The sequence below is a fragment of the Molothrus aeneus genome, chromosome 2 (assembly GCF_037042795.1).
Source record: "Molothrus aeneus isolate 106 chromosome 2, BPBGC_Maene_1.0, whole genome shotgun sequence".
In the NCBI taxonomy this organism is placed as follows: Eukaryota; Metazoa; Chordata; class Aves; order Passeriformes; family Icteridae; genus Molothrus; species Molothrus aeneus.
Window position 1 is genome coordinate 50,865,370 of NC_089647.1, and position 20,691 is coordinate 50,886,060.

At 37.9% G+C, this 20,691-nt stretch overlaps 1 protein-coding gene across 1 annotated transcript in view; it reads right to left on the minus strand.

Moving 5' to 3' along the window:
- Positions 1-20,691, minus strand: part of TRPC4 (transient receptor potential cation channel subfamily C member 4) — a 132,209-nt gene that overhangs the window by 52,308 nt on the left and 59,210 nt on the right. Inside the window, exon 3 of the mRNA XM_066544927.1 lies at positions 8,181-8,699. Coding sequence (XP_066401024.1) covers positions 8,181-8,699 — 519 coding nt within the window. The remainder of the gene's footprint in view (positions 1-8,180; positions 8,700-20,691) is intronic.

Consider the following 20,691-nt stretch of genomic DNA (forward strand, 5'->3'; position numbering starts at 1 on the left):
TGGAACAAAGAGAAGATAGATTAAAAGAATGAGGAGACAGGCCTAAAACAAGTTTGCTTTGGCTGTCTTATTGTTCAATAAACACTCAATGAAGAGAGCCAGACAATGGAAAAAATGTCACTGCAACAGCATGTAGAAGCTTCAGTGTCAGCATGTTCACATGTGCTTCAGTCACTCTTATTTTAAGCCAGTTAAACCTATCACGGGAATGGATTAGTTATATTTTGGACAGAAGCAGAGAACACTTTGCGCCATGGTCCTCAATCTATCCCAGGTTTGTAGGGAAGCTTGTAGGCGCATCAGCAGGGACTCCTTCAAACCAACTTCTGCTGCTGCCAGTCTCAACAGAAGGGTTGTGCACTGCTGGTTAGCGGTTTGCACTACTGGTTTTTCCTGTTTGAGGCAGATATCCCAGCAACATTTCTTTTAATGAAGATGCAGAAAAGCAATTGAAATGAGAGATTTCCACTGTACTTCATTAACAGAAAGTTTCGTCTTTGAGTTAATTACTTCCATCAAGTGTTTGAAATAAAAAGTCGCTGATCTTAGTTCATTAATAGTTTAACTAGAACAGTGATGAGAAGGTTGCAATCTGTGTGTAACATATAGCATTTAAAGGTTATTGATGACTCCTGAGACATCATTAATTACTTATTGCCGAAATTAATTTCCCCTTATATGGGCTCTGTGCCTACAGAATTCAAAGTCTCTGTTACAACAGGGTAGAAATTGCAGTTGATGCAGTAAATTGTCTAACTTGTTTATACATTTTCAATGCCTAGTGAAGTAATTCTTCTAAATGAAGCACACTGTTTCCTTATCCAGCCACAGAAGCAGAGAGAGATGTCTCTGGAATGAACTTAGACGTCTTATCTTGAACAGACAGGATCTCCCTCTGTGCATACCTCTGTCTATTGACTCTATAAGGAATTTGTTCACATATTCTAGGAAAATTGTTTCACCACAACTAAATGCTGTATTAAGCAGATGTGACCTATGATTTAGGAACATTTTTTCCTAGCAGCAGTAAGTACATCTTCCACAGGGATACCTACATCACTGCTTGACTAAGTGACTTTCTTCTATAACAAGGTGAGAATGAGGCAAGGCTGTTGATATTGGCCACCTGGACTTCAGTAAAGCCTTTGACACCATTTCCCACAGTGTTCCTCCTGGAGAAACTGGAAGGTCATGGCCTTAGATGGGAATACCCTTCACAGCTTAAAAAAAACTGTTTGGATGACTGGGCCCAGAGAATGGTGGTGAATTGAATTACGTCCAGTTGGTAGCTGGTCACTAGTGGTGACCCCAGTGCTCAGTGTTGTGGCCAGGCCTGTTTAGTATGTTTATCAATGATCTGGATGAGGGTATTAACTGCACCCCCAGTCAGTTTGCAGAAGACACCAGGCTGAGGAGTGTTGTTCTGCTGGAGAATAGGAAGGTTCTACAGGATCTGTAAAAGCTGGATCGATGGATTGAAGCCAATGGCATGTGGTTCAACAAGGCCAAGTGCCAGGTCTTGCACATTTGTCATGACAACCCCAGGCAGTGCTACAGGCTGGGGGCAGAGTGGCTGGGAAACTGCCCAGTGGAAAAGGATCTTGGAGTGCTGTTCAACAGCAATTGAACACGAACCATGTGAGTGCCCAGGTGGCCAGGAAGGCCCTGGTCTGTATCAGCAATAGTGTGGCCAGCAGGATCAGGGCTGTGATTGACCCCCCCCGTACTCAGCACTGATGAGGCCCCAAATCCTGTGTTCAGTTTTGAGCCCCTCCCTACAAGAAGGACATTGAGGTGCTGCAGCATGTCCAGAAAGGGGAAACAGAGCAGGAGAAGGGTGTGGAACATAAGTCTCATGGAGGGGTGGCTGAGGGAACTGGGGTTGTTTAGCCTGCAGAGTAGGAGGTTGTGGTGAGGTGGAGGTCGGTTTCTTCTAAGTAATGAGTGATAGAATGAGAGGGAATTACCTCAAATTCCACTGGCGAGGTTTAGATTGAATGTTGGGAAAAAATTTCTTCACCAAAAGGCTAGTCAAGAACTGGAACAGGATGCTCAGGGAAACGGTTGCGTCACTATCCCTGAAGTATTCAAAAGACATGGATATGTGACACTGAGGGGCATGGTTTAGTGGTGGACTCAGCAGTGCTGGGTTAATTGTTGGAATTAAAGTTTTTTTTCCAACTGAAAGGATTATATAACCAACTAGAAGAAGGCTCTGTATGTGTAGCAGATAATCTACTCACCTAATTCATACTATTTAACAATCTGTGAACTTCTTATCTATAAACATGGAGACTTTTACATGATTTACAAAGCAAACATATGACCTAGTTTAGAGTACCTGACTCTAGCATGGAAAAATGTTTGTCAAATTTTTTGAGTGCTATAGCTGAGAGTCTGCAGAAATGGGTCTTCTGGAGACATGGACCCAAACGTGTATATATCACTCCTCTCAGTTATGCCATTCATAGACTAAACATGTCTTCCTTTGGTGTCAAAAATGTCCAAATATTTTCAGAGTCTGGTTTTTGTGAGGTTTTGTTATTTTTTACATGGAGACTTCTGAGTGCACCTTTGCAGCCTTTTGACAAATACTCATATACACAGTGACTTGCTACACATGGCCACTGTGTTTTTGCTTATGTTTCAGGTGTGGGCTAATTTTAAACACAGAACAATCCTTAAGATGTTGTTTTTCCAAAGTCATTCCTGCTTACAGAGTCAGTAGTTCATGTTTTTGCATCTGGAAGACTTTTATGAGAAATTCATTATAATTAAACATTAAAAACATTATTAAGAACATAGCAGCTTTTCATTTCAGTAGTTTAAAATTATTTTTCTCTAGGAATTGCTAAAACAGTTTTGAAAATCAGTAATTCTTGCTTTCTATCATGCCTGCACTGGTTTCTGTAATAATGTGATATGGATAATATTAACTATAAGAATTTAATTGGCAAACATGTCAAAGTCCAAGTGGATTTACAAGTAACTGCAGACAAACAAAATCCTTTATTTCATTGAAATGAAGTGTTTAGACACCGACATGAAATAACAGATTTGAAATGACTAGGCATGTTTTCATTGAAAATTTCACTGAATTTTTGACATTATTGTGAAACATTTTCATTTCACTGAGGCTGTATTTTGCATAGAAAACTAGGAAGAACTGATGATTCCTTTTTAAAAAGTCCTCTTTTGAGCAGAAGCAAACAGATGGTTTTTATTATCAAAACCAAACAACTTTTTTTTAATCTTTCAGCATCACTTTCCTAGAAACATTGAATTGATGCAGGAAATCTGAATATCATATTATTGTATTTAGTATTTAAATTTAGTTAGAAGCTGATTTCCCTGAAACATTTTCCCTGAAATTCTTTCTAATAAGGCCTGAACACTTGTTAATTCTTTAAATAAATCAAATTGTTGAACCCACTCCCTTTTTCGCTCTGCCCTTTGCTAGTACACATTCTTCAGCTGCTCACAACTCAGAAAAAACAGGTCCTACCCCTGGGGAGAGAGAGCATCTAGAGCTCCAACTAGAGATATTTGGGAGAGTTTTAGTAGTTAAGCAGCTGCATGTCTAGTAAACCGGGAGAGAAAGTAAAATTTAGAATTTTTTAATCAAACCTTTAAAAAGTTAATTCAGGATTAGAAAAACTTTAGAAAACTTAGTTCTGGCTTCTATAGATAGGTGTCAACATGACACATAACCCTGGATGGAAGCTGGATAAACCACACGTTTACTTCAGGTTTTTTAAGATAAAAGCAGAAAAAAGCTTATTAAAATCTTTCCAGACTGCTAATTTGAAATAGGCAGAATTTAACCTCTTTATATCCTATTTACAAATTTACCAGAGATTGTGTATTAGTCGAGGAAGAGAAAGATGATCAGCATAACCTAAGAATGGAAAAGATTAACAAAAAGAAAAAAGTGAACCCAAACCAAACCAGCCAGTGCTCATTCAAGAAGTGAGAGAGAAACGCTCAACAGTTACATATTTAAAATTTCCTATTTCTTCTGTTTTGATATGAGAATGTCTAATAACAAAGCAAAATGAGGCAATACTACCAATAATTATAACCTCATCCTGTTACTGTATTTGAGCTTATACAGCCACAGCTTAAAAGAAATGGGACATTTAGCATGAGGCAAAAATGAAACAGAGATATAAAAGACCAGTATAAATATTTAAATCGCACTGGTTAAACTTACAGTGAAACCAGATCATACTGATTCAACCTATTAACCTCCCCTTCTTTATTTCACATGTAAGGGAAAATTAGTAAGCATTGTAGTAAGCACTTTTTCAAATTTTTGTAGTTATATGCTTAATACCTAAACAGAACCAAAGCTAAAACAAAGTTAACTGAATAGTGAGAGAAACTGGGTTTTTGCTCTGATATCTCTTTTGAAAACTCTAAATATATATGACAAGAAAACACACATTTTACAATGAGTGAAAAGATGACTGTTTACTAATCAATGAAGAGAGCTACTATTCTCTTCAAATTGATTGAATTGCTGCACCAGAGATTTGCAATTAATTTGAATTCAGATTTGCTTGTGAACCACATAGAGGGTTTGGGATTTGCCTTCTACATCCTTATGTGGAGCTGCAGTTAATTCAGATAACATTTTCATTTGGTTCAGAAACCAGGAAAACTTATTTCTCACTGCTCATTGTGTGCTTAGAATCTACCCCAATGAACTTGTGGCAGCCTTCATAAAACCAAACTCTCCCTTACTTGAGACAATATCAAACAGGTAATTGGACAACAAAATGTCGGTGTGCAGTGCAGGGTGGCTGTGTGACTTCAGGGAACCTTTCTTTCTTTGCTGTTTGTAGCCCAGGCAACAGTAGGTGTCAGAAACAGGCACCACAAGCTTCTTTTCTTACAGTAAAATGGCACCAGTGGTGCAAAATGAACAGAAAAAAAAGGCACCTTGGATGGTCTGTCCCATGGGCTATGCTACAAAACCCCACTTATTCTGGCAGATACTCTCCTGGTTCTGCCCCATAACTCTGAACAGATAGTATCCACAGTCTTGCCAGACATTATCCTGCAAGGTAAACTTGAGACTATAAATCTTTCAACCTAATTAGTTATTAATAAAGAAGACTGATGATTTTATCAGGGAAGCTTCTTTGTTGATAATACACTGTAGGTTACCTCTGACTGGATTCCATGGAATGAGAATCGATATCACTGAGATGCCTTCTGACAGCACATGAATGAGAATCACAGTATTATGGCAAGTGTGAAAGGAATGGAAATGCAGAGATGAGCAACTTTCACTGTGGAGAACCTCAAATCCAGTTAGCATAATGCTCTTGGTTTGTGGAAGGCCCACTTCAGCAGCAAAACGGAGAACATGGAGAGCTCTAAAAATGAATGTACACTCTCAATTTCCACAAACACAGGGTGACGCCAGGAGCTTGGAGAGCACTACACAAAGCACTGCCTAATCATCTGAATTCAAGGGACTTTCTCTGTTCATTACAAGGCATTTCTAAATCTACATTTCAAGCATCATGTCATTTTGGAAAGTCCTCAAAAACTCTGAGCTTGGTAATTTTCTTTACTCATGTTTGCCAATTTTCATTTCTTTACACAATGAAAATTCTTCACCATCCACTTCTTTGTTTCCACAAGTACCCTAAATCTGCTGTTCTACACCATCCAGTGTCTTGAGATTAAACCAAGGTATGTTACCCAAAGAGCACCACACCCCTTTACAGGACTTAGTTTTAATGTTTGCTTGCTTAAAATGCCAAAAGGAATCTCTGCTAATAATTTTTGGAATTATTTTCAACTTTAAAGGAAAAAAGTAATACTTAAATCCTGAGCACTTAATCATAATAACAGTGTAAAAGGACACATGCCTCATTATTTTGTCACTTTTAATGGCAATTTTTGGACTGAGACTGGACATTCCGGACAACCAGACTAGATTGCTTACTTGTGGAGCTCTGACCTCAGCCCCAGTATGGCATTAGAATGTTCTTTGGTAACAGCATGAATAAAGGCTGAGATTTTAGGGATGGGTTGTAAGATAAGGGGGAAAGACAATGAATTCTTAGCTGTTGTGCTGTTTTGTTGTTTTGTTGTTTTGTTGCAGGAGAGGCATTTAAAGCAACAGAAATAGTCATCGTTAAGTCTGGCACAGTATCATCTGAAAATAATTTATAAAAGCAGTGAATATATTGCCCAAAACACTGTACTATCAAGAGCTCCTGGCTGGGTTCCAGTGCCCAAGCTGAAAGAATCCCCTGACCCTGGAGGCTGCTGGATCCAGCCAGAGGCTGTGTCTCCTGTAACATCCTGAACACAAGAAATAGAAAGAATCTGATGATGTATTTTTATCATGATCTTTATGGATCAGGACAGCTAGAATCCAAGCAACTGTTATGCCTGAGATAAATTTCTTGAGCTAAGAGCTGCACCTACCAGAATACTGTAGTAATGATCAGAAATAAAATAGCTGAACAGTTAGAGAGGCAACTGTTTGCTTCAGCAACCAGTATGGAAATAATTGTGGAACACATTTAGTAAACCTGGATTTTACTTCAGTGAGAATCAAATGGTAGGGATAGTGGGAAATTTTTACAGAAATGCAAAATGTGTGTAAAATAGAAAAGATCCACTGATTTGGAATTGTTTCACTAAATCAGTATGGCCTAATGTTTTCTATTATGAAGAATCAATTATGTAATAGCTGTATTATTGCAACTTAATTAGGCACAGCAATCAGATGTAACTATAAAAAACATTTCACCCTACATATGCCTATCGCTGTCTCTATCTCAAATGAAAAAAAATCAAGTTTTGTGTTATGGTTTAAAAAAAACTAAACAAACAATGAGAGGTCAGAATTTTATTTCAATGTATGAATCCTTGCGAAAACAGAAGTCCAAGCTTCAGCTTCTTATATGACTGTAAGACAGGACTAGCATTTAAAGAAATAGAAATAATGGTTGTTAAATCCGGCAAAGTACAATCTGAAAATAATTTATGAAGGCAGTGAATATGTTGCCTGAAACATTATACTATAAAACATAAAATTATGCAATACATTTTATGAGGGGAAAAATGCTTATTATAAGACTTATGAAGTCAGAGACCAATTGAGATTTTTTTCCATCAGTACTTCAGTAGTTCCCTACCTTCACAGTAGCTTCTTAGGATTACTAAACTATGTTTCAAATGAACAAAAGAATCATTAAATGTTTGGTTATTATTTCTTCAAACCTTTCTAACATATTTAATAACACATTTACTATTATATTTTGCAGAACAGAGATTTAGCAGTGATATGATTTAACACAGAAGTTTTTTAAGCATTTGCTGTAATGAATATGAACAAATATTGAATACATTTGTCTTGCTTATAAACTTCCATAGCTCAGCTGACTTGGTATGTACTGTTTTCCAATAAGATAATACAACATATTCTGACATGATGATATGCAGGGATTAGGTAAAGGTTTGGAAATATCATGGGAACTGTCTTCCTAACTTATTTTTGTGTCTTGCTTCTTTTGCTTTTGCACACACAAAAGAACCAGAGTACTTTTAAAAATATATGCAGACATCCTCTGATTCCAATTGAATGTACACATTGGTGAAGCAAATGTATGAACTTTTAACTGCCATGGATACCAACACCCAGGTATTTCCATTTTGAATTCTTTATGAAAGAGAATCTGAATGCTAACATTTTTGGGAATCATCCATGGCTATGAAACTTCTGCTTCAGTATCTGTAATAGCTACTTTTTGAAGAAATATCTCTACAGAGGTACCTCTAGAGTGTGTTTAAACACAGCTGACTTTTTCTTTCAGACACAGTCCAAGTTAATTTAAAGTATGCTTTATATATTTCTCACTCTATTACTGAAAGCACTTCAGAGCACAACTGCTGAAGACTATGTCTATTCAGGTGTAAAAGAAAAAGAGTTTCATAGAATTTGTGCTAGAAGAGAACATTTTGAATTGTGATACTATCAAACTGTAACAACTATTCAAATTCATCTAATTAAAGCTATAAAAAGAACAGAAACCTAGTAGAACAAAAAAAGAGATAAGCAAAAATTTGTCTCAGTAAAAGGATGTATTTCAGGCTCTTATCTATCACATTACTACTACTGAATACACTCAAATATTCTCCAGCACACTCACCTCTTTTTGACGGTACTTAATTGCCAGTTTCAATCTTGCAAGATCATTACCACTTTGTTCTTCTATCAAGCTATTATCATCTCTGTAATTAAGAATAATTTCCAATTCCCTGGAACTCCGTGTCTGATCCAGGAGATCTTTTGCAAATTGCTTGCATTGCCGTGACAGTTCCTCATACTCTGACTTAAACTCATTTTCGACTTTACTCAGTTCCTGCAGCTCCCAGCTCAGTTGAAAAGCAGTAAGGAAAGGATCCTCACTGGATAAAGCAATCAATGATGGGCTCGCCAGAGCCTTGTAGATATTGAGTCTGGAGCGAGAGTGGCGGAGGCTGTCCACATCTGAGCTTGAGACACATTCGACACAGTTACAGCGCACCTCGTGTGGCCTGGGCACAGACACCCCCTTCTGCACCAGGAGCTTTATGATTTCATAATTGTTGGTGTGGGCAGCCAGAATAATAGGTGTGATATCCGGTGTAAATTCTGAAAACTGCTTGTCCAGAAGCACTGGTGGCACCTGTGAAAGAAAGTAAAACCTCTTACAGGCCCCCTCATTGAACAAGAGTTATAGAAAATTAAGCTAGAAATGGTTTACTGGGTAACACACTTACTGCTGGATCTTTGTTTCTGTCCAGAGTTGAAGGAAACTCTTTAAATATAACAATTCAATTAGCTAAGACAGTGTCTTTCCAGTTAATGAATTGCTATAAACAGGGTGTGATCCTTCACAGACCTGTTTATACATAAACAACCCATGGACAATGATTTATTGGAGCAAATTATTAGATAAACAAGGACAAGTTAGACACAAATGCTCCTCCCCAGTCTCTTGAGGTGAGCAAGATGGAAACTTTTTCTTGTCTCTCATTGGTTTATCTCAGTTTCATAGGGAAGAAAATGCATGGGGGCATAACTGTGAATCTCTGAAGGAAGCAATGACAAGGACACAGGCAAGTTAGATTTAGAAAATAAAACAGTCAAGTAAATAAGAAGAGTAAATGAGAAGAAAATGAGTAAATGAGAAAAAAATGTGTTTTCTTAAAGAGAATGTTGAAAATAAGGCTGTGTGGAGAAACCAGGATACTTGCTGCAAAGAGCTTAATGTCTTAAGGCTCAGTTCTACATTCACCTGCACAAAGAAACATACTCTGTTTTTAGGAAAACAGGGGAGTTAGTAGAAAAAATGTTCTCAGAGACCATTTTTAAAGCCTCTTCTGATATGCATTTCTGTTTTTTCAGCCTTCTTCATCAGAAGACTGTAAGGTTTTCCATTTAAAACTTGTCTCTTTATTTTACACTACCACACTCTAAAGCCTTTCCCAGGTCAAGACAATTTGTTCAATTAGTATGACTAAGAATGTGAGCGTAATTAGCCAATGCCAAATTAAAAAAATGATATTGGCATCATCACTTACAGACTGACTTTTGTCCACAGCTCAATAACCAAGTACAAACACAATCCAAAGAGCACCGCAGTGAGGTGCTCTGAGGGATGTTCTTTCAGGAGGAAGAAAAAAGGAAAACATTTGACTCAAAGTTATCTGAAGGCGAGAGAAACAAATGGCCATCACAGGGAGGAAAAAATTTTTTATGCAAGTCTCATAACCATGACCTCACTGCCAGGTGGAAGAAGCACAAGTGGAATGGGAGGGTAAAATGGGAGTGGAAAGTCAAGACTGGAGATCTGGCATTCAGGACTGTAATCACACATCTCTAGGGAAGCAAAACCTTCCTGGCCATAGCATATTGCTGACCTTAAGTAGCCGTGCCAGATTCTGAGAAGGTATGTGGAGTCAACAGGCAGAAATCCCTTTTCTCCCCTCTCATGCACTCAGACATGGCTTGGCATTGAGTCAGGCTGGCACTGAGTTTGTTTTAGCACAGGACCGTGGGCTGACTGAGCTGGCACACCCACCCTCATGGTCCTGTGCAGAGGGTGCAGCTATCCTCACAGGCAGGTACTCACAACCAGTGGTTCTGAGCCAAGCAGCTTCTGTACCACTTCCCTTCTCCTTGCTTTATTCTGAGGTACAAACAGCGTAGCATGTGCAGAGAAACACTGCTTACATATTACTCATGAAGTAAGGAACCCAATTGAGAATATTCTGAAGGTATATAAGGATGGAGGGAACACTTGGATACAAGAAAAAACAGAAGCTCTGTGTGCTGCTCCTAGTCTCAGCCCCAAAACCACAACTATGGATATATGACTTCCCAGAGGACACTGTGGCTCTGCCCATGCTGCTCTGTCAGGTCTCTTCCAGGGTACCTCTGGGACATCTGTCACCTCCTGGCTGGACACTGCACAGAGCCCACCTGGGGATGCCCAGGTGCCCTGATCACATCATTATCCCTGTGCAGCGTGAACTGGGCTTGAAATCCATGTATGTTTTCTCTCCCGTCTTTGGTGTCAGCGGGGGAAGTGAGACCTGTTTCCTACCACAATTCTCACAGGTTATTGCCGTTTTAGATTTGTCTTCTCTTTTACTTGCATATTACATAGGAAAAAAAGAGAGCACTGTGTGCACACAAACACACTTGCTATGCTCTCTAAATTAGTAGTTTGGCCAGTGATTTTGAGACTAGAACAGCATGAAAATGGTGGTAGAGATTCAAACTTTGCATTAGTAGAAATGAGATTTCAGGCAATCATAGAGCTGAAAAGGTTTACAGAGAGGCATGTGTTGTGTTCTGACAGTGCCTGCTACAAGCAGTGAGACCCTCTCTTGGCCTCAGGTTTAGGGTACCAGAGAGCGAAGAAGAAAGCTGCAAGGGCAGAAAACTCAAGGTCAGAAAGCTGTAACTTCAAACTCACTGACTGCTCAGAGTATAACTCTGTCACTTCACATGTTGCTAGTTTTTTACTTTCTGACAGTACTGAAGTAACTTTTGCTTCAAGCCCTGCCAGAACTGAGGGCTGTCTTAAACATATCATCAGCTGCAAGCTCTGAAAAATTAAGACACAGCCTCAAATGACATGGCATTACAGCGACTGACTTGTACATGGGGTCCATTTCCTTACAAGCTGCTTGCTTTTTCTCATAGCTTATCAAAACCTTTCATCTTAAGCTAACTCAGATTCAAGGATAATGCAGACATTTTGGAATTCATTTTATCAGCATTTAACCAAATACAGAAGTATTTATTACATCTTTTCAGCCATAACTTACAGAAACATTTAAACTTAAAGGGCAAACCCTAAGACTTCCACTTGAATTACATCATGAATTTAACCCCTGATCCTTTACCTTAAAATTAAAAAAAAATAAGATTTTGTATTAATTTAAGTGAAAGAGAGAATATCGAAATAATAAGGTCAAATTACTCCCTCATCTGAAGCAAAATGAACATATCCTTTGAACTTATCTTTGGAGTAATGAGCACTCTCATGGCATCCAGAAAATTTCAACATCTAATGGCTGACCCAGAGTACTTGCTCTTCAGTTATCAGACTTACAATGAATTTTTCTTTCAAACTACTAAAAATAATTCTCTTTAAAGAGAACCAAACCAAATAACCAGCACACACTGATATTAGCCACACACTTGGAAGCCTTGACAGAACTCTCACAGAAAACATTTGAGTCTTCCTTAAATCCTGGAGGATGGAAAGGTACTAGGTCTTTCAGTCACTGCCTGTGACTTCTCAAGGCTCAGCAGCAGTGTAACTAATCACACATTTTGGAGTCAGCATGCTAAGTTTGAGGCTGCTTAAACTTGGCGAAGTCAAATAATTTTTGCCTTCTTACATTTTGTGAAGAATTTCTACTTCAACACTATTTACAGAGCTGAACATATATATATTTGTTATGAATGTCTATGTGATTAGAAAAAAAAAACCCTAAACAGAAAAAAAAGGATAGTTCAAAGTCTGAACACTTCGGTGCTCAAGGGCATGAGATTTTTTTGTCGCATTTCTTTTCCCTGCACTCACTGTAAGTGGGAATGAGTCAGTCTGGTTTGAATATCTAACAATTCTTTTAGATACCAAGTGGAATGGTCCTCTTCAATGTGTTTATGTTCCATGTATGGTCTGTGTGAAGACAAGCTCTTTTGCTATGACAGGAAGAGAAATCTAGGTTAAATTAATGCCAGTTAGGACTGAGATGTTTTCCTGTCTCCATGACATCAAAGGAGAGACCGATTGTTGATGATCTCTTAGACATCCAGGAAACAGAAAAATATAACAGTCAGTTGGAAAACAAAAAGTATAAACTCTATGTGTGTCTTTTTCTCCATCTAGATTTCTTATAATAGCTCTCATTACTGCAATATCTCAACAGAGAGACTGAAAACTACAGTCCATTTACCTGCTGTTTAGGTGCAAGAGCTCAGAATCTATGGAAATCTATTTCCTTGGGCAAACAGATAGGTTCCCTGACTCTTGTCCTTGTTTATTTATTTGCAATTATTTTGTCTTTTGTTTGAAAATGAAAGAAAATCCCACTTGGTTTTAGGCAGTTAGGAGAATAAATTTCTGAGTCATGTCCATCATGACAGCATGATTGGAGGAAAAACCTAAAGCAAAGGCAAAAAGAGAGTATATGACAGATTAGATGAATACGTATGCCATGCAGTACCAGGTTATATAAGGAAATTAGTATTATTAAAGTGTGTCATCAAAGTCTCAGCTGCTTTATCACTAATTCTCTATAGCCATCATCACTCAAACATCTTGAAAATGCTTAAGAAAATGCATTTCTGTACAGCCCACAGCACATGAGTTATGCCTATGCATACACGGTTCCATGCTCTACATTCTGCTTTGTTGAGTTCTTCTCCTCTTTGGTTTGTTATTATTGTATCATTATTGTATCACCTGAAATACATCCAGGTTAAGACAATGGAAGCAGTTCCTCTGGGAAAGGTTCAAAAAGTCCTCCTACTGCAACTCCTTTACCATGGACTAAGTCACCAATAAACATCCAGATACACTGAATAACTTAGAGATATTGTGTCAGGATAACTTGAAATCAGTTGTCACAGCACCAGAGGGGTCCTGAGACTCATGTTGAAACTATGCTCACAAGACCACACAAACAGCAGGACTGCGGTGGTGGCTCCTGATTGTCCCAAAGTGCTTTTTCCCACCCCAGGGTGCTCACTGTGCAGCGTACAGCTGGATGCGAGGCAGTTGTACATCAAGGATGTACCACAGGCAAGTGGACGGAAGAGGCCAAGCCGAGCTCAGGGGCAGCATCATTTCCAAGCAGGGTGTGTGACACTAGCCATGCAACACCCATCTGGTACACTGCCATTGTCTGCCTTCCAGAGGCAACTTCCCTGGCCTCACTGAGAAGGGTTCTACCTGTTTATTGTCCTTGAACTCATCACATTTCCTAATGATAATTACCACACTCTTAATCTGCTAAGTGTTGTCTTTCATTGGTTAAAATTCTAGTTTTAAATGTCTAGTTTTTTTCTTTTATGTAGGAAACAGACACATAACAAGTAAAAAAGAGGGTCTTAGGCACTTTAAGCTGACTAATAACTAAATAACAGTCTAAGGACTAAATGCAAATATTTTAGTAATATTGTAACTTCTTAAGAATGCATACTTTCATAATGCATACTTTCATATTCAGTATATCTGGATGTTTATACTTTCATAAGATTTAATTACAAATTCTGTCCTTTAACATTTTCATACACACATTTTACCTCAGGACTGTCAAGATGCTTAATGCTTGACTTCCAAATTTCTTTTCTCTGGAGTCTAAAGTAATTCCAGTTGTGAATTACAGCCAGGTAGGTATAGCAAAAAATAATAATGAAAAATCAGATACTTTTGTGTGGACATTTTTTACCAAAATATTCCAGATTTTTTTTTTGTCTATTTGAAAAGTTCCTTTATTCCAATATTTCCCTATGATCTAACAACAAGAAGGTTCATTCCCACTTTTTTCCAGATTAAATTATTGTGATTATACTATGTGATTATGACAATTCTAACTATTAATTTTACAAAATGTTCCCAATATTTTCCTGTGAAAATATTATATTTCATGTCATGCCGGAAAGATGCCTAGCAGAGAGGAGCTCTGATAAGCAACCCAAGATATATATCTAATTTTATATAGCTGAAATTGGGTAAGGTAAACACTCCCCTTAGCATGGAGCTCAACATAACTTGTTCTTCAGACACAAGCCATGTGCTAATAGCTCAAAACTTGATTGCTGTGCTCATGCTGGTACTGACCCTCAGCTAGCCAAGGCTTGTGCCTCCTAACCTGCATGCTGGGATACAAGACAGGTATTTTTCAAAAAACTCCATTCATCATTTTTGCTAGTTCTCCAGGATGTGTGAAAGAGGGTATGAATAGGTAATGCTGAATGTGTTACCTTAAGAGCTTGTTTTTAGTCTGTCTCCTCCTGGTAAGGGGGGAAAGGCAACATTCTTGCCTCTGTGTAAACCCTTCTCAATGTACATCACATGTCTTAATATATTTCCAAGGCTCAGGCCTAAATGCCCTCATTTGGTAATATGAATCACTGTTAGCAAAGGATCTCTTCCTCCCACTTAGAATAGTGTTTTATGTAATATCATGTCCATTTATTTTGCTGAAAATTTACTTTCAGCTTTGCTGGGACATGACTGGAACAGGGATGTTTGTAGTAACACAGAATCCCTGTCAAATTTAAGGAGGCTTCAGTAGTTGCCTTTTTACAAGTCTGTGAATTTTGGACAATTAAATGTACAAGTTTGAGCTATTTTCATCCTTTTTTTTTTCCAGGCTCAAGCTGAGTTTACAAAACCTTGGATGTAGGTTTTTTTTTTTATCAGCTACACTTAACCTACCCCAAAGATGTGAGCTTTCTAATGCTTGTTCATGCTGATCTTATTACATCTGAACCAATTTGTGTGTCACAAGTGTCACATCATGGACTGATCACTTCCAGTCTCCATGACAGCCACATTGCAGAAAAAGCATTAATGTAACACATTAAGGAAAAGAATTTGACCAATCTGTTTCTAAAGCTCTGCAGTGGTGGGTGGATATGTCACACCATTTCCTCACAATGTTTCTGATACTTCATATGCTCTACCTTTGTGCAGTTTATGCCCATAAATTCTTCTTCTATGAAATGTGAATACAGAGAATATTTCATTTCTTTTCTTAGTTTCTGTTTTACAAGTTTTCATTCAGACTTTCCTTATGGGGACTGGAAGAGGATAGGTCCCTTCCAGCCTCCCACCGTTTGGTCCCTTCCAGCTCAGGCCATCCTGTGATTCTACAATTCTACGATCTGTACTCATTCTGATGTCATCAGATGTGATTCTGACTTTTGAACAGTAAAATGTATTGTGCAGTCTTTTTGTGTTAGTCTTGTTTTAATATTCCCTGCAGAACTGTTATCTTAATTGTTTTCAATTCCAAGACATACTTGGTTGATTATTTCTGCTCCACTTGGAACCTTACATTTTCTCTTACTGAACTCTTTTATTTTTCACAGAAATAATTACTTGCTTGCCAAAACATGAAAGCTAATTGTGTCCTGCAAAAGCCTTGAGATCCCCCCACGTTGTCAGTTGTCTCCAGAACTAACAGGCCCTCTATTTCATCTAAAATGTCATGAATAATTGCACTGATAGGGCTAGACCCCTGCAGGACTGCTCATTTCACCCCTCTGTTGAATTTATATGTCCTGTTTCACCATGTACTGTGGGCAACTCCTGTGAGTGTGGTTTTCTTAGACTGTCTTTTGAGTGACAGTTTATGAAATCCTACAAATCTTGAGCTATATGATATGCACTGATTTTCCCCAACATACAGAACTTGCTATCTGGTGATGAATGATAATTATATTGTTATGACAAGCTTTGTTCCTGACAAATCTTGGTAGACTGTTATTCATGTCTATATTTTCTTCCAGGTGCTTCCAAGCAGAATGTTTGACTATTTTCTTCAGGATAGTCCCTGCTGTAAAAAAATATAGATTTCTTTTATTTGAAAAAAAGAGAATACAGAATGGAAAGGGAATTCTGTAAAATTAATTGATAGCAGTTTCCAGACAGAAGCAGAGGAAAAGTTACTGGATTTGATAGGTTTGGACATGAATTTGTTGGGTAGAACTGATGTCAAAGGACTTCAGTGCTTTTTTTTCTCTCTTTTTTTTTAAAGTTTTTTTTTATTTGTCCTCCCTGTATCTCTGAAAGAACTCTGATCCAAAATACTGCCTGTACATCAAATTGCTCATTTCCAATTAATGTTTTCCTGTGAGAATTATGAGTGAATGGATGTGATGTTTCATCAGTCAATGCCAGTAGCTTGAGGAAGGGTGGAAATTGCTTAAAAGTAGACACTCAATAGAAGACTGCAAGGATATTTAGAATTTGTTTTCATCTATGGAACTTACACTTGCTCTCTCCACATAAAATTTTTGAACAGGTAAAGGAGTGTTTCTAGTAGGACTTCTGGGTATTGCTTGACTGCTCATAATGAAGAGTGACAACAAAAAGTTGTTTTGCTCAAGAGACAGTGAAAGAAGGTAAGTAAAATGGTTTGGAAAAAACATGAGAGCCGAGAAAGAAGAAAGATCTTATTATGGAAAGGATTAAAGAGGAACTTGAATTACTTATGTCCATCATGATAAAGCTCATATATACCTCTCTCAGAGTTTGCATGATGAGTAAAGTCAATACTAAAATTTCCTGAATGTTCAAGGTAGATCTAGGGGGAGGGCCTTCCCATTTGAATTTATTAAATGGATGCATAAATAATTTTCCCAAACACAACATGGTTCATAAAGACAAAATCATTTTAATGAACCTTAGGTCTGATATTCCATTTCCTGAGAAATTGTGTCTCCAGTCTGATTATTAAAATGTGGAAAAGATCTTGTTTTTCCTGTTCATTCTTCTTGTCCCAAAATGGCTCCAATAGTCAGCTAGAGAGGTGGAAAGCAATTGGCTTGCTTCGACAGTGAGGTTTTCAGAGAAATGTCAGAACAAAGGAGTTCTTAGAATCTAAGCAGAATCCTTTGTTTATCCCTGAGCTTCCTAGATCTAGAAACAAGAAAAGCTGTCCCACTGGCTATGGAATTATAAAGATAGTTTCTGAAAAAGAGCTTTTGCAGAAAAGACAATAACAGATTGGTGGCCTCCCTTGGTATCAACAAACTGTTTAGGAGTTACAAGAGTCTCAGAGGGTGGGAATTAGCTAAATGTCTTTGCAGCTGATTGCAATTATTTAACATTGCAAAGTAATTTGTGATATCTTCATGGCTGAGAAGTAAATTTAATATTTGAGAAAATTAAAAGGGTTGTACTCACAAAGAACAAAGCAGGGAACAGGCAAATTCATGAGACACAAAAAATGTTTTCTCTATTTAAAAAAAATAAGAGAAAGTAATACAAAAGATTTTGGCAGAGACAAAGAAACCTGTATCTTAAGAGGATGCAGAGGAACTTCACAATAAGCTGTTTCACAAGTACATTATTCCCAGTATTTTTTTCAGTTGTCTGTTATTTAGCAGTAGCTCTACATTTTGAACCATACCGTAAATTTCCCATATTTCACAGATGCAAAACAGAACATTTTTTCTGAAGTATACAGAGGCTCACACAACTATGCTAGGATGTGCTGGGAATGAAAGATGTACTTGAGAGGTAAAGGACTGAAAAATGAAAATTATTACAGGTTGATGATATTCTCAGCTGGATTCTATTCCTTAACAGTAGACATGTTAAGATCTTCCTGGTATACAAGAATCAATTGAACAATCCTCCTGCTTAAGAGGTTTTGGGAACCTGTAAGTAAACAAGAGAAGATTGCTAGAAATAAAAATATTCCTTTTGAATTCCCACTGCAAAGAGGTCAAAGGAGAAACGGGAGAGATGTGCGTTGTTATATCCTGCCCGACACCTGCCCTCCAGTGAGAGACCAGAGGCAGAAGAGTTAGTCAGAGGCATTTAAGGGTACATTGCTAGAAGGAAACCTTTGAAACTGATGGCAAGGGGAATGTATTGGTTCAAACCCCTTAATACTCCTTGTTTCAAGTTAGGCTTATCTTAGTATTGTGTTCCTCTTCAGTTCACCAATTGGCTGGATTTTGATCTGTTCAGATCTTACACACATGGTGCATCCATGCATAAAGAGTATTCTTAATGTGCTTTAGAAATGTTTAGGGCTTTTTTTTTCCTTTGAGCGTATGTAAGTATATTTTTGTTAAATTCTGAGCATGGTAGTAAGCAAAGACTTATTAAGGAAAGGTCTAAATGAGCAAGGACCAGGGATGAGAAATTTAATCTTATCAGCCAGATGGCTTGTACATACAGTAAATGTCATAAAATAAGTTGGTAGCAAATAAAATGGTAGACTTTTGCATTTTCTGCAAATATTCAGCTGTATCTCAGCAGTACTTAATATGAAAAGATACACTTTGAGGGTATATATTTCAGGTTTCTTTTTTTTATTTTCCCCTGCCAGAAGGCCTCACACACTCTGACAAGCCTGCAAATTTAGATAATATTTTATTACCAGCTCTCTGTAGTGTTTTAGTAGCTGAGTTGAGGGGAGCTAATTTTGCCTCCTGCCAATCTGGGGTGAAGCTATGGAAGATATGGATCCTGGTACAGGCACAAGTACAATTGAAACACTTCTGTCAGTGCAGTATGTGACATACATACCCTCTATCCAGAAAACAATCAGTAAATTGACAAGCTAAATTGGTAGCCTCCCAAGACAAGTCAGATCCTGTTATCACATTAATGGGCTTTGTCAGTCCATTGTGACTTTTGAATTTGTTGGATTGCTCCATCTGGGTGTTAACAGAAATATAGAAGAAATGTAGAAGAAATATAAGAAATACTAAATTCCTTCAAGTTTCCCAAAAGATATGGATGTTTGAGATTTGAAGAAAATTCTGAAGTGTAAATGCAGCTATGTTACTAGGCACCAAAGAATTCATACAAAACCAGGATATCATGAGTGTATCAGCCTCTTCAAAAGCTTTGATGAATGCTCATAACATCAAAAAGAGGAAATTCTATCATGATACATGTAATTGGGTGAAAATCAGATTTCATAAATTTCACTGCTCACAGAGAAATTTGGCAAGAGATGCCCTGTGACACAAGGAAAGATAATGGTGGGATGTAGAAGACTATATATGAACAAGGTTCTTGACAGAGGTGTGTTTTCTAAATTTTCCTAGTGTTTTCCCATGGCTGAAGGTTTAAAAAGTTATTTGTTTTATAGATTATTGTGTATGATTGCATGCTTGACTCCCAAAGACTAATGCTGACTTTGAAAAAGTCTGCCAAATTCTACTCCTGCATTATTTAAGAAGTATCTCCATAGGCAAGTTTAAGGTAGCTGCATTTGAGCATAGTGGCTCCTCATAGACAGAACTCTAAAATGGTGGCTCTTTGAAAATATTTTTCAGTGGACCACTGTTCAGCGTTGGATTGCCTGAAGGTTTCTGCTCATCAGAAACTGCTGTGCCTTGAGCTTTTTTTCAACAGCAGGTGGTCCTGTTCCTAAAATATTTCCTATGTTTGTGCACTGGGCACTGTCGGAAAAAGGATATGCTGCAGATGAATATACAGGAGGGTATTTATCTTTGTATTTAAACACCTAATGATAGCTCTATATCTGAATTGTTTCTAAGCTTCTATTATACCCAGGAAAATCTAGGGCTCGTCTCAGTTGCCCACAGGTTCTGTGACAAAACTGCAAGGCCACAACACATGTCTCACAGATATTTTAAGATGCTTCATATTTCACTTACCCACTACATGTGAGCTACTGGGCTGGGCCCCTGGTTGATGTAGTGAGTGGAGTCCAGAGAAGTCTTTTTCTTAGCTTACAGCAGACACTTGGTATTTGCTCAGGAAGTCCTCTTGCTCATCACTGACCTGACTGGGAGCTCAGCTGTCTGGCTTATACGTAAGCAGTAAATGGACTGATTCAAACAGCACTTTGCTGCTTCAGACACTCTAGAGAATGAGAGAGACCTACACAGACATGACATGAGACCTACTGGAGGATGTCCCTCCTTTGCAGCACAGGCAGGGACAGGCAGGACACATCTCTGCACAGACTGAGCTCCACTGCTGCCTTGCCTTCAGCTTCAGGCATCTGAATGGGGGGCTGATTTCCACCCCCTTACATACATGTCTCTGTATACATACATTTATATATAGCACATATTTATACAGAGCACAGATCTCAGTCTGGGGCCAAAATATTAACTGTTCCCTGAGAGGCCGATCTTAACAGAAAAGATACTGGATTTTTTTTATATTGCTCCTTTAATGCTTATAAATTTGTTAACTTCCTAAGTTAAATTACACCACCAAATGTACAAATAATTGGCAATGGGGATTTCTCGGCCTTAGAAGACAAGACTACCTCAATTAAAAAAGGTTGTGTTGGTTGAACTTCTCACTCTTAACAAATTTATACTACTGGCCTCAAAGCTGATTCTTAACATTTTTTCAGGCACTGAAAGACTGCTAAAATATTTAAATTTTAACTGCAATCTTTGGAGTTGATGAGTTTTCA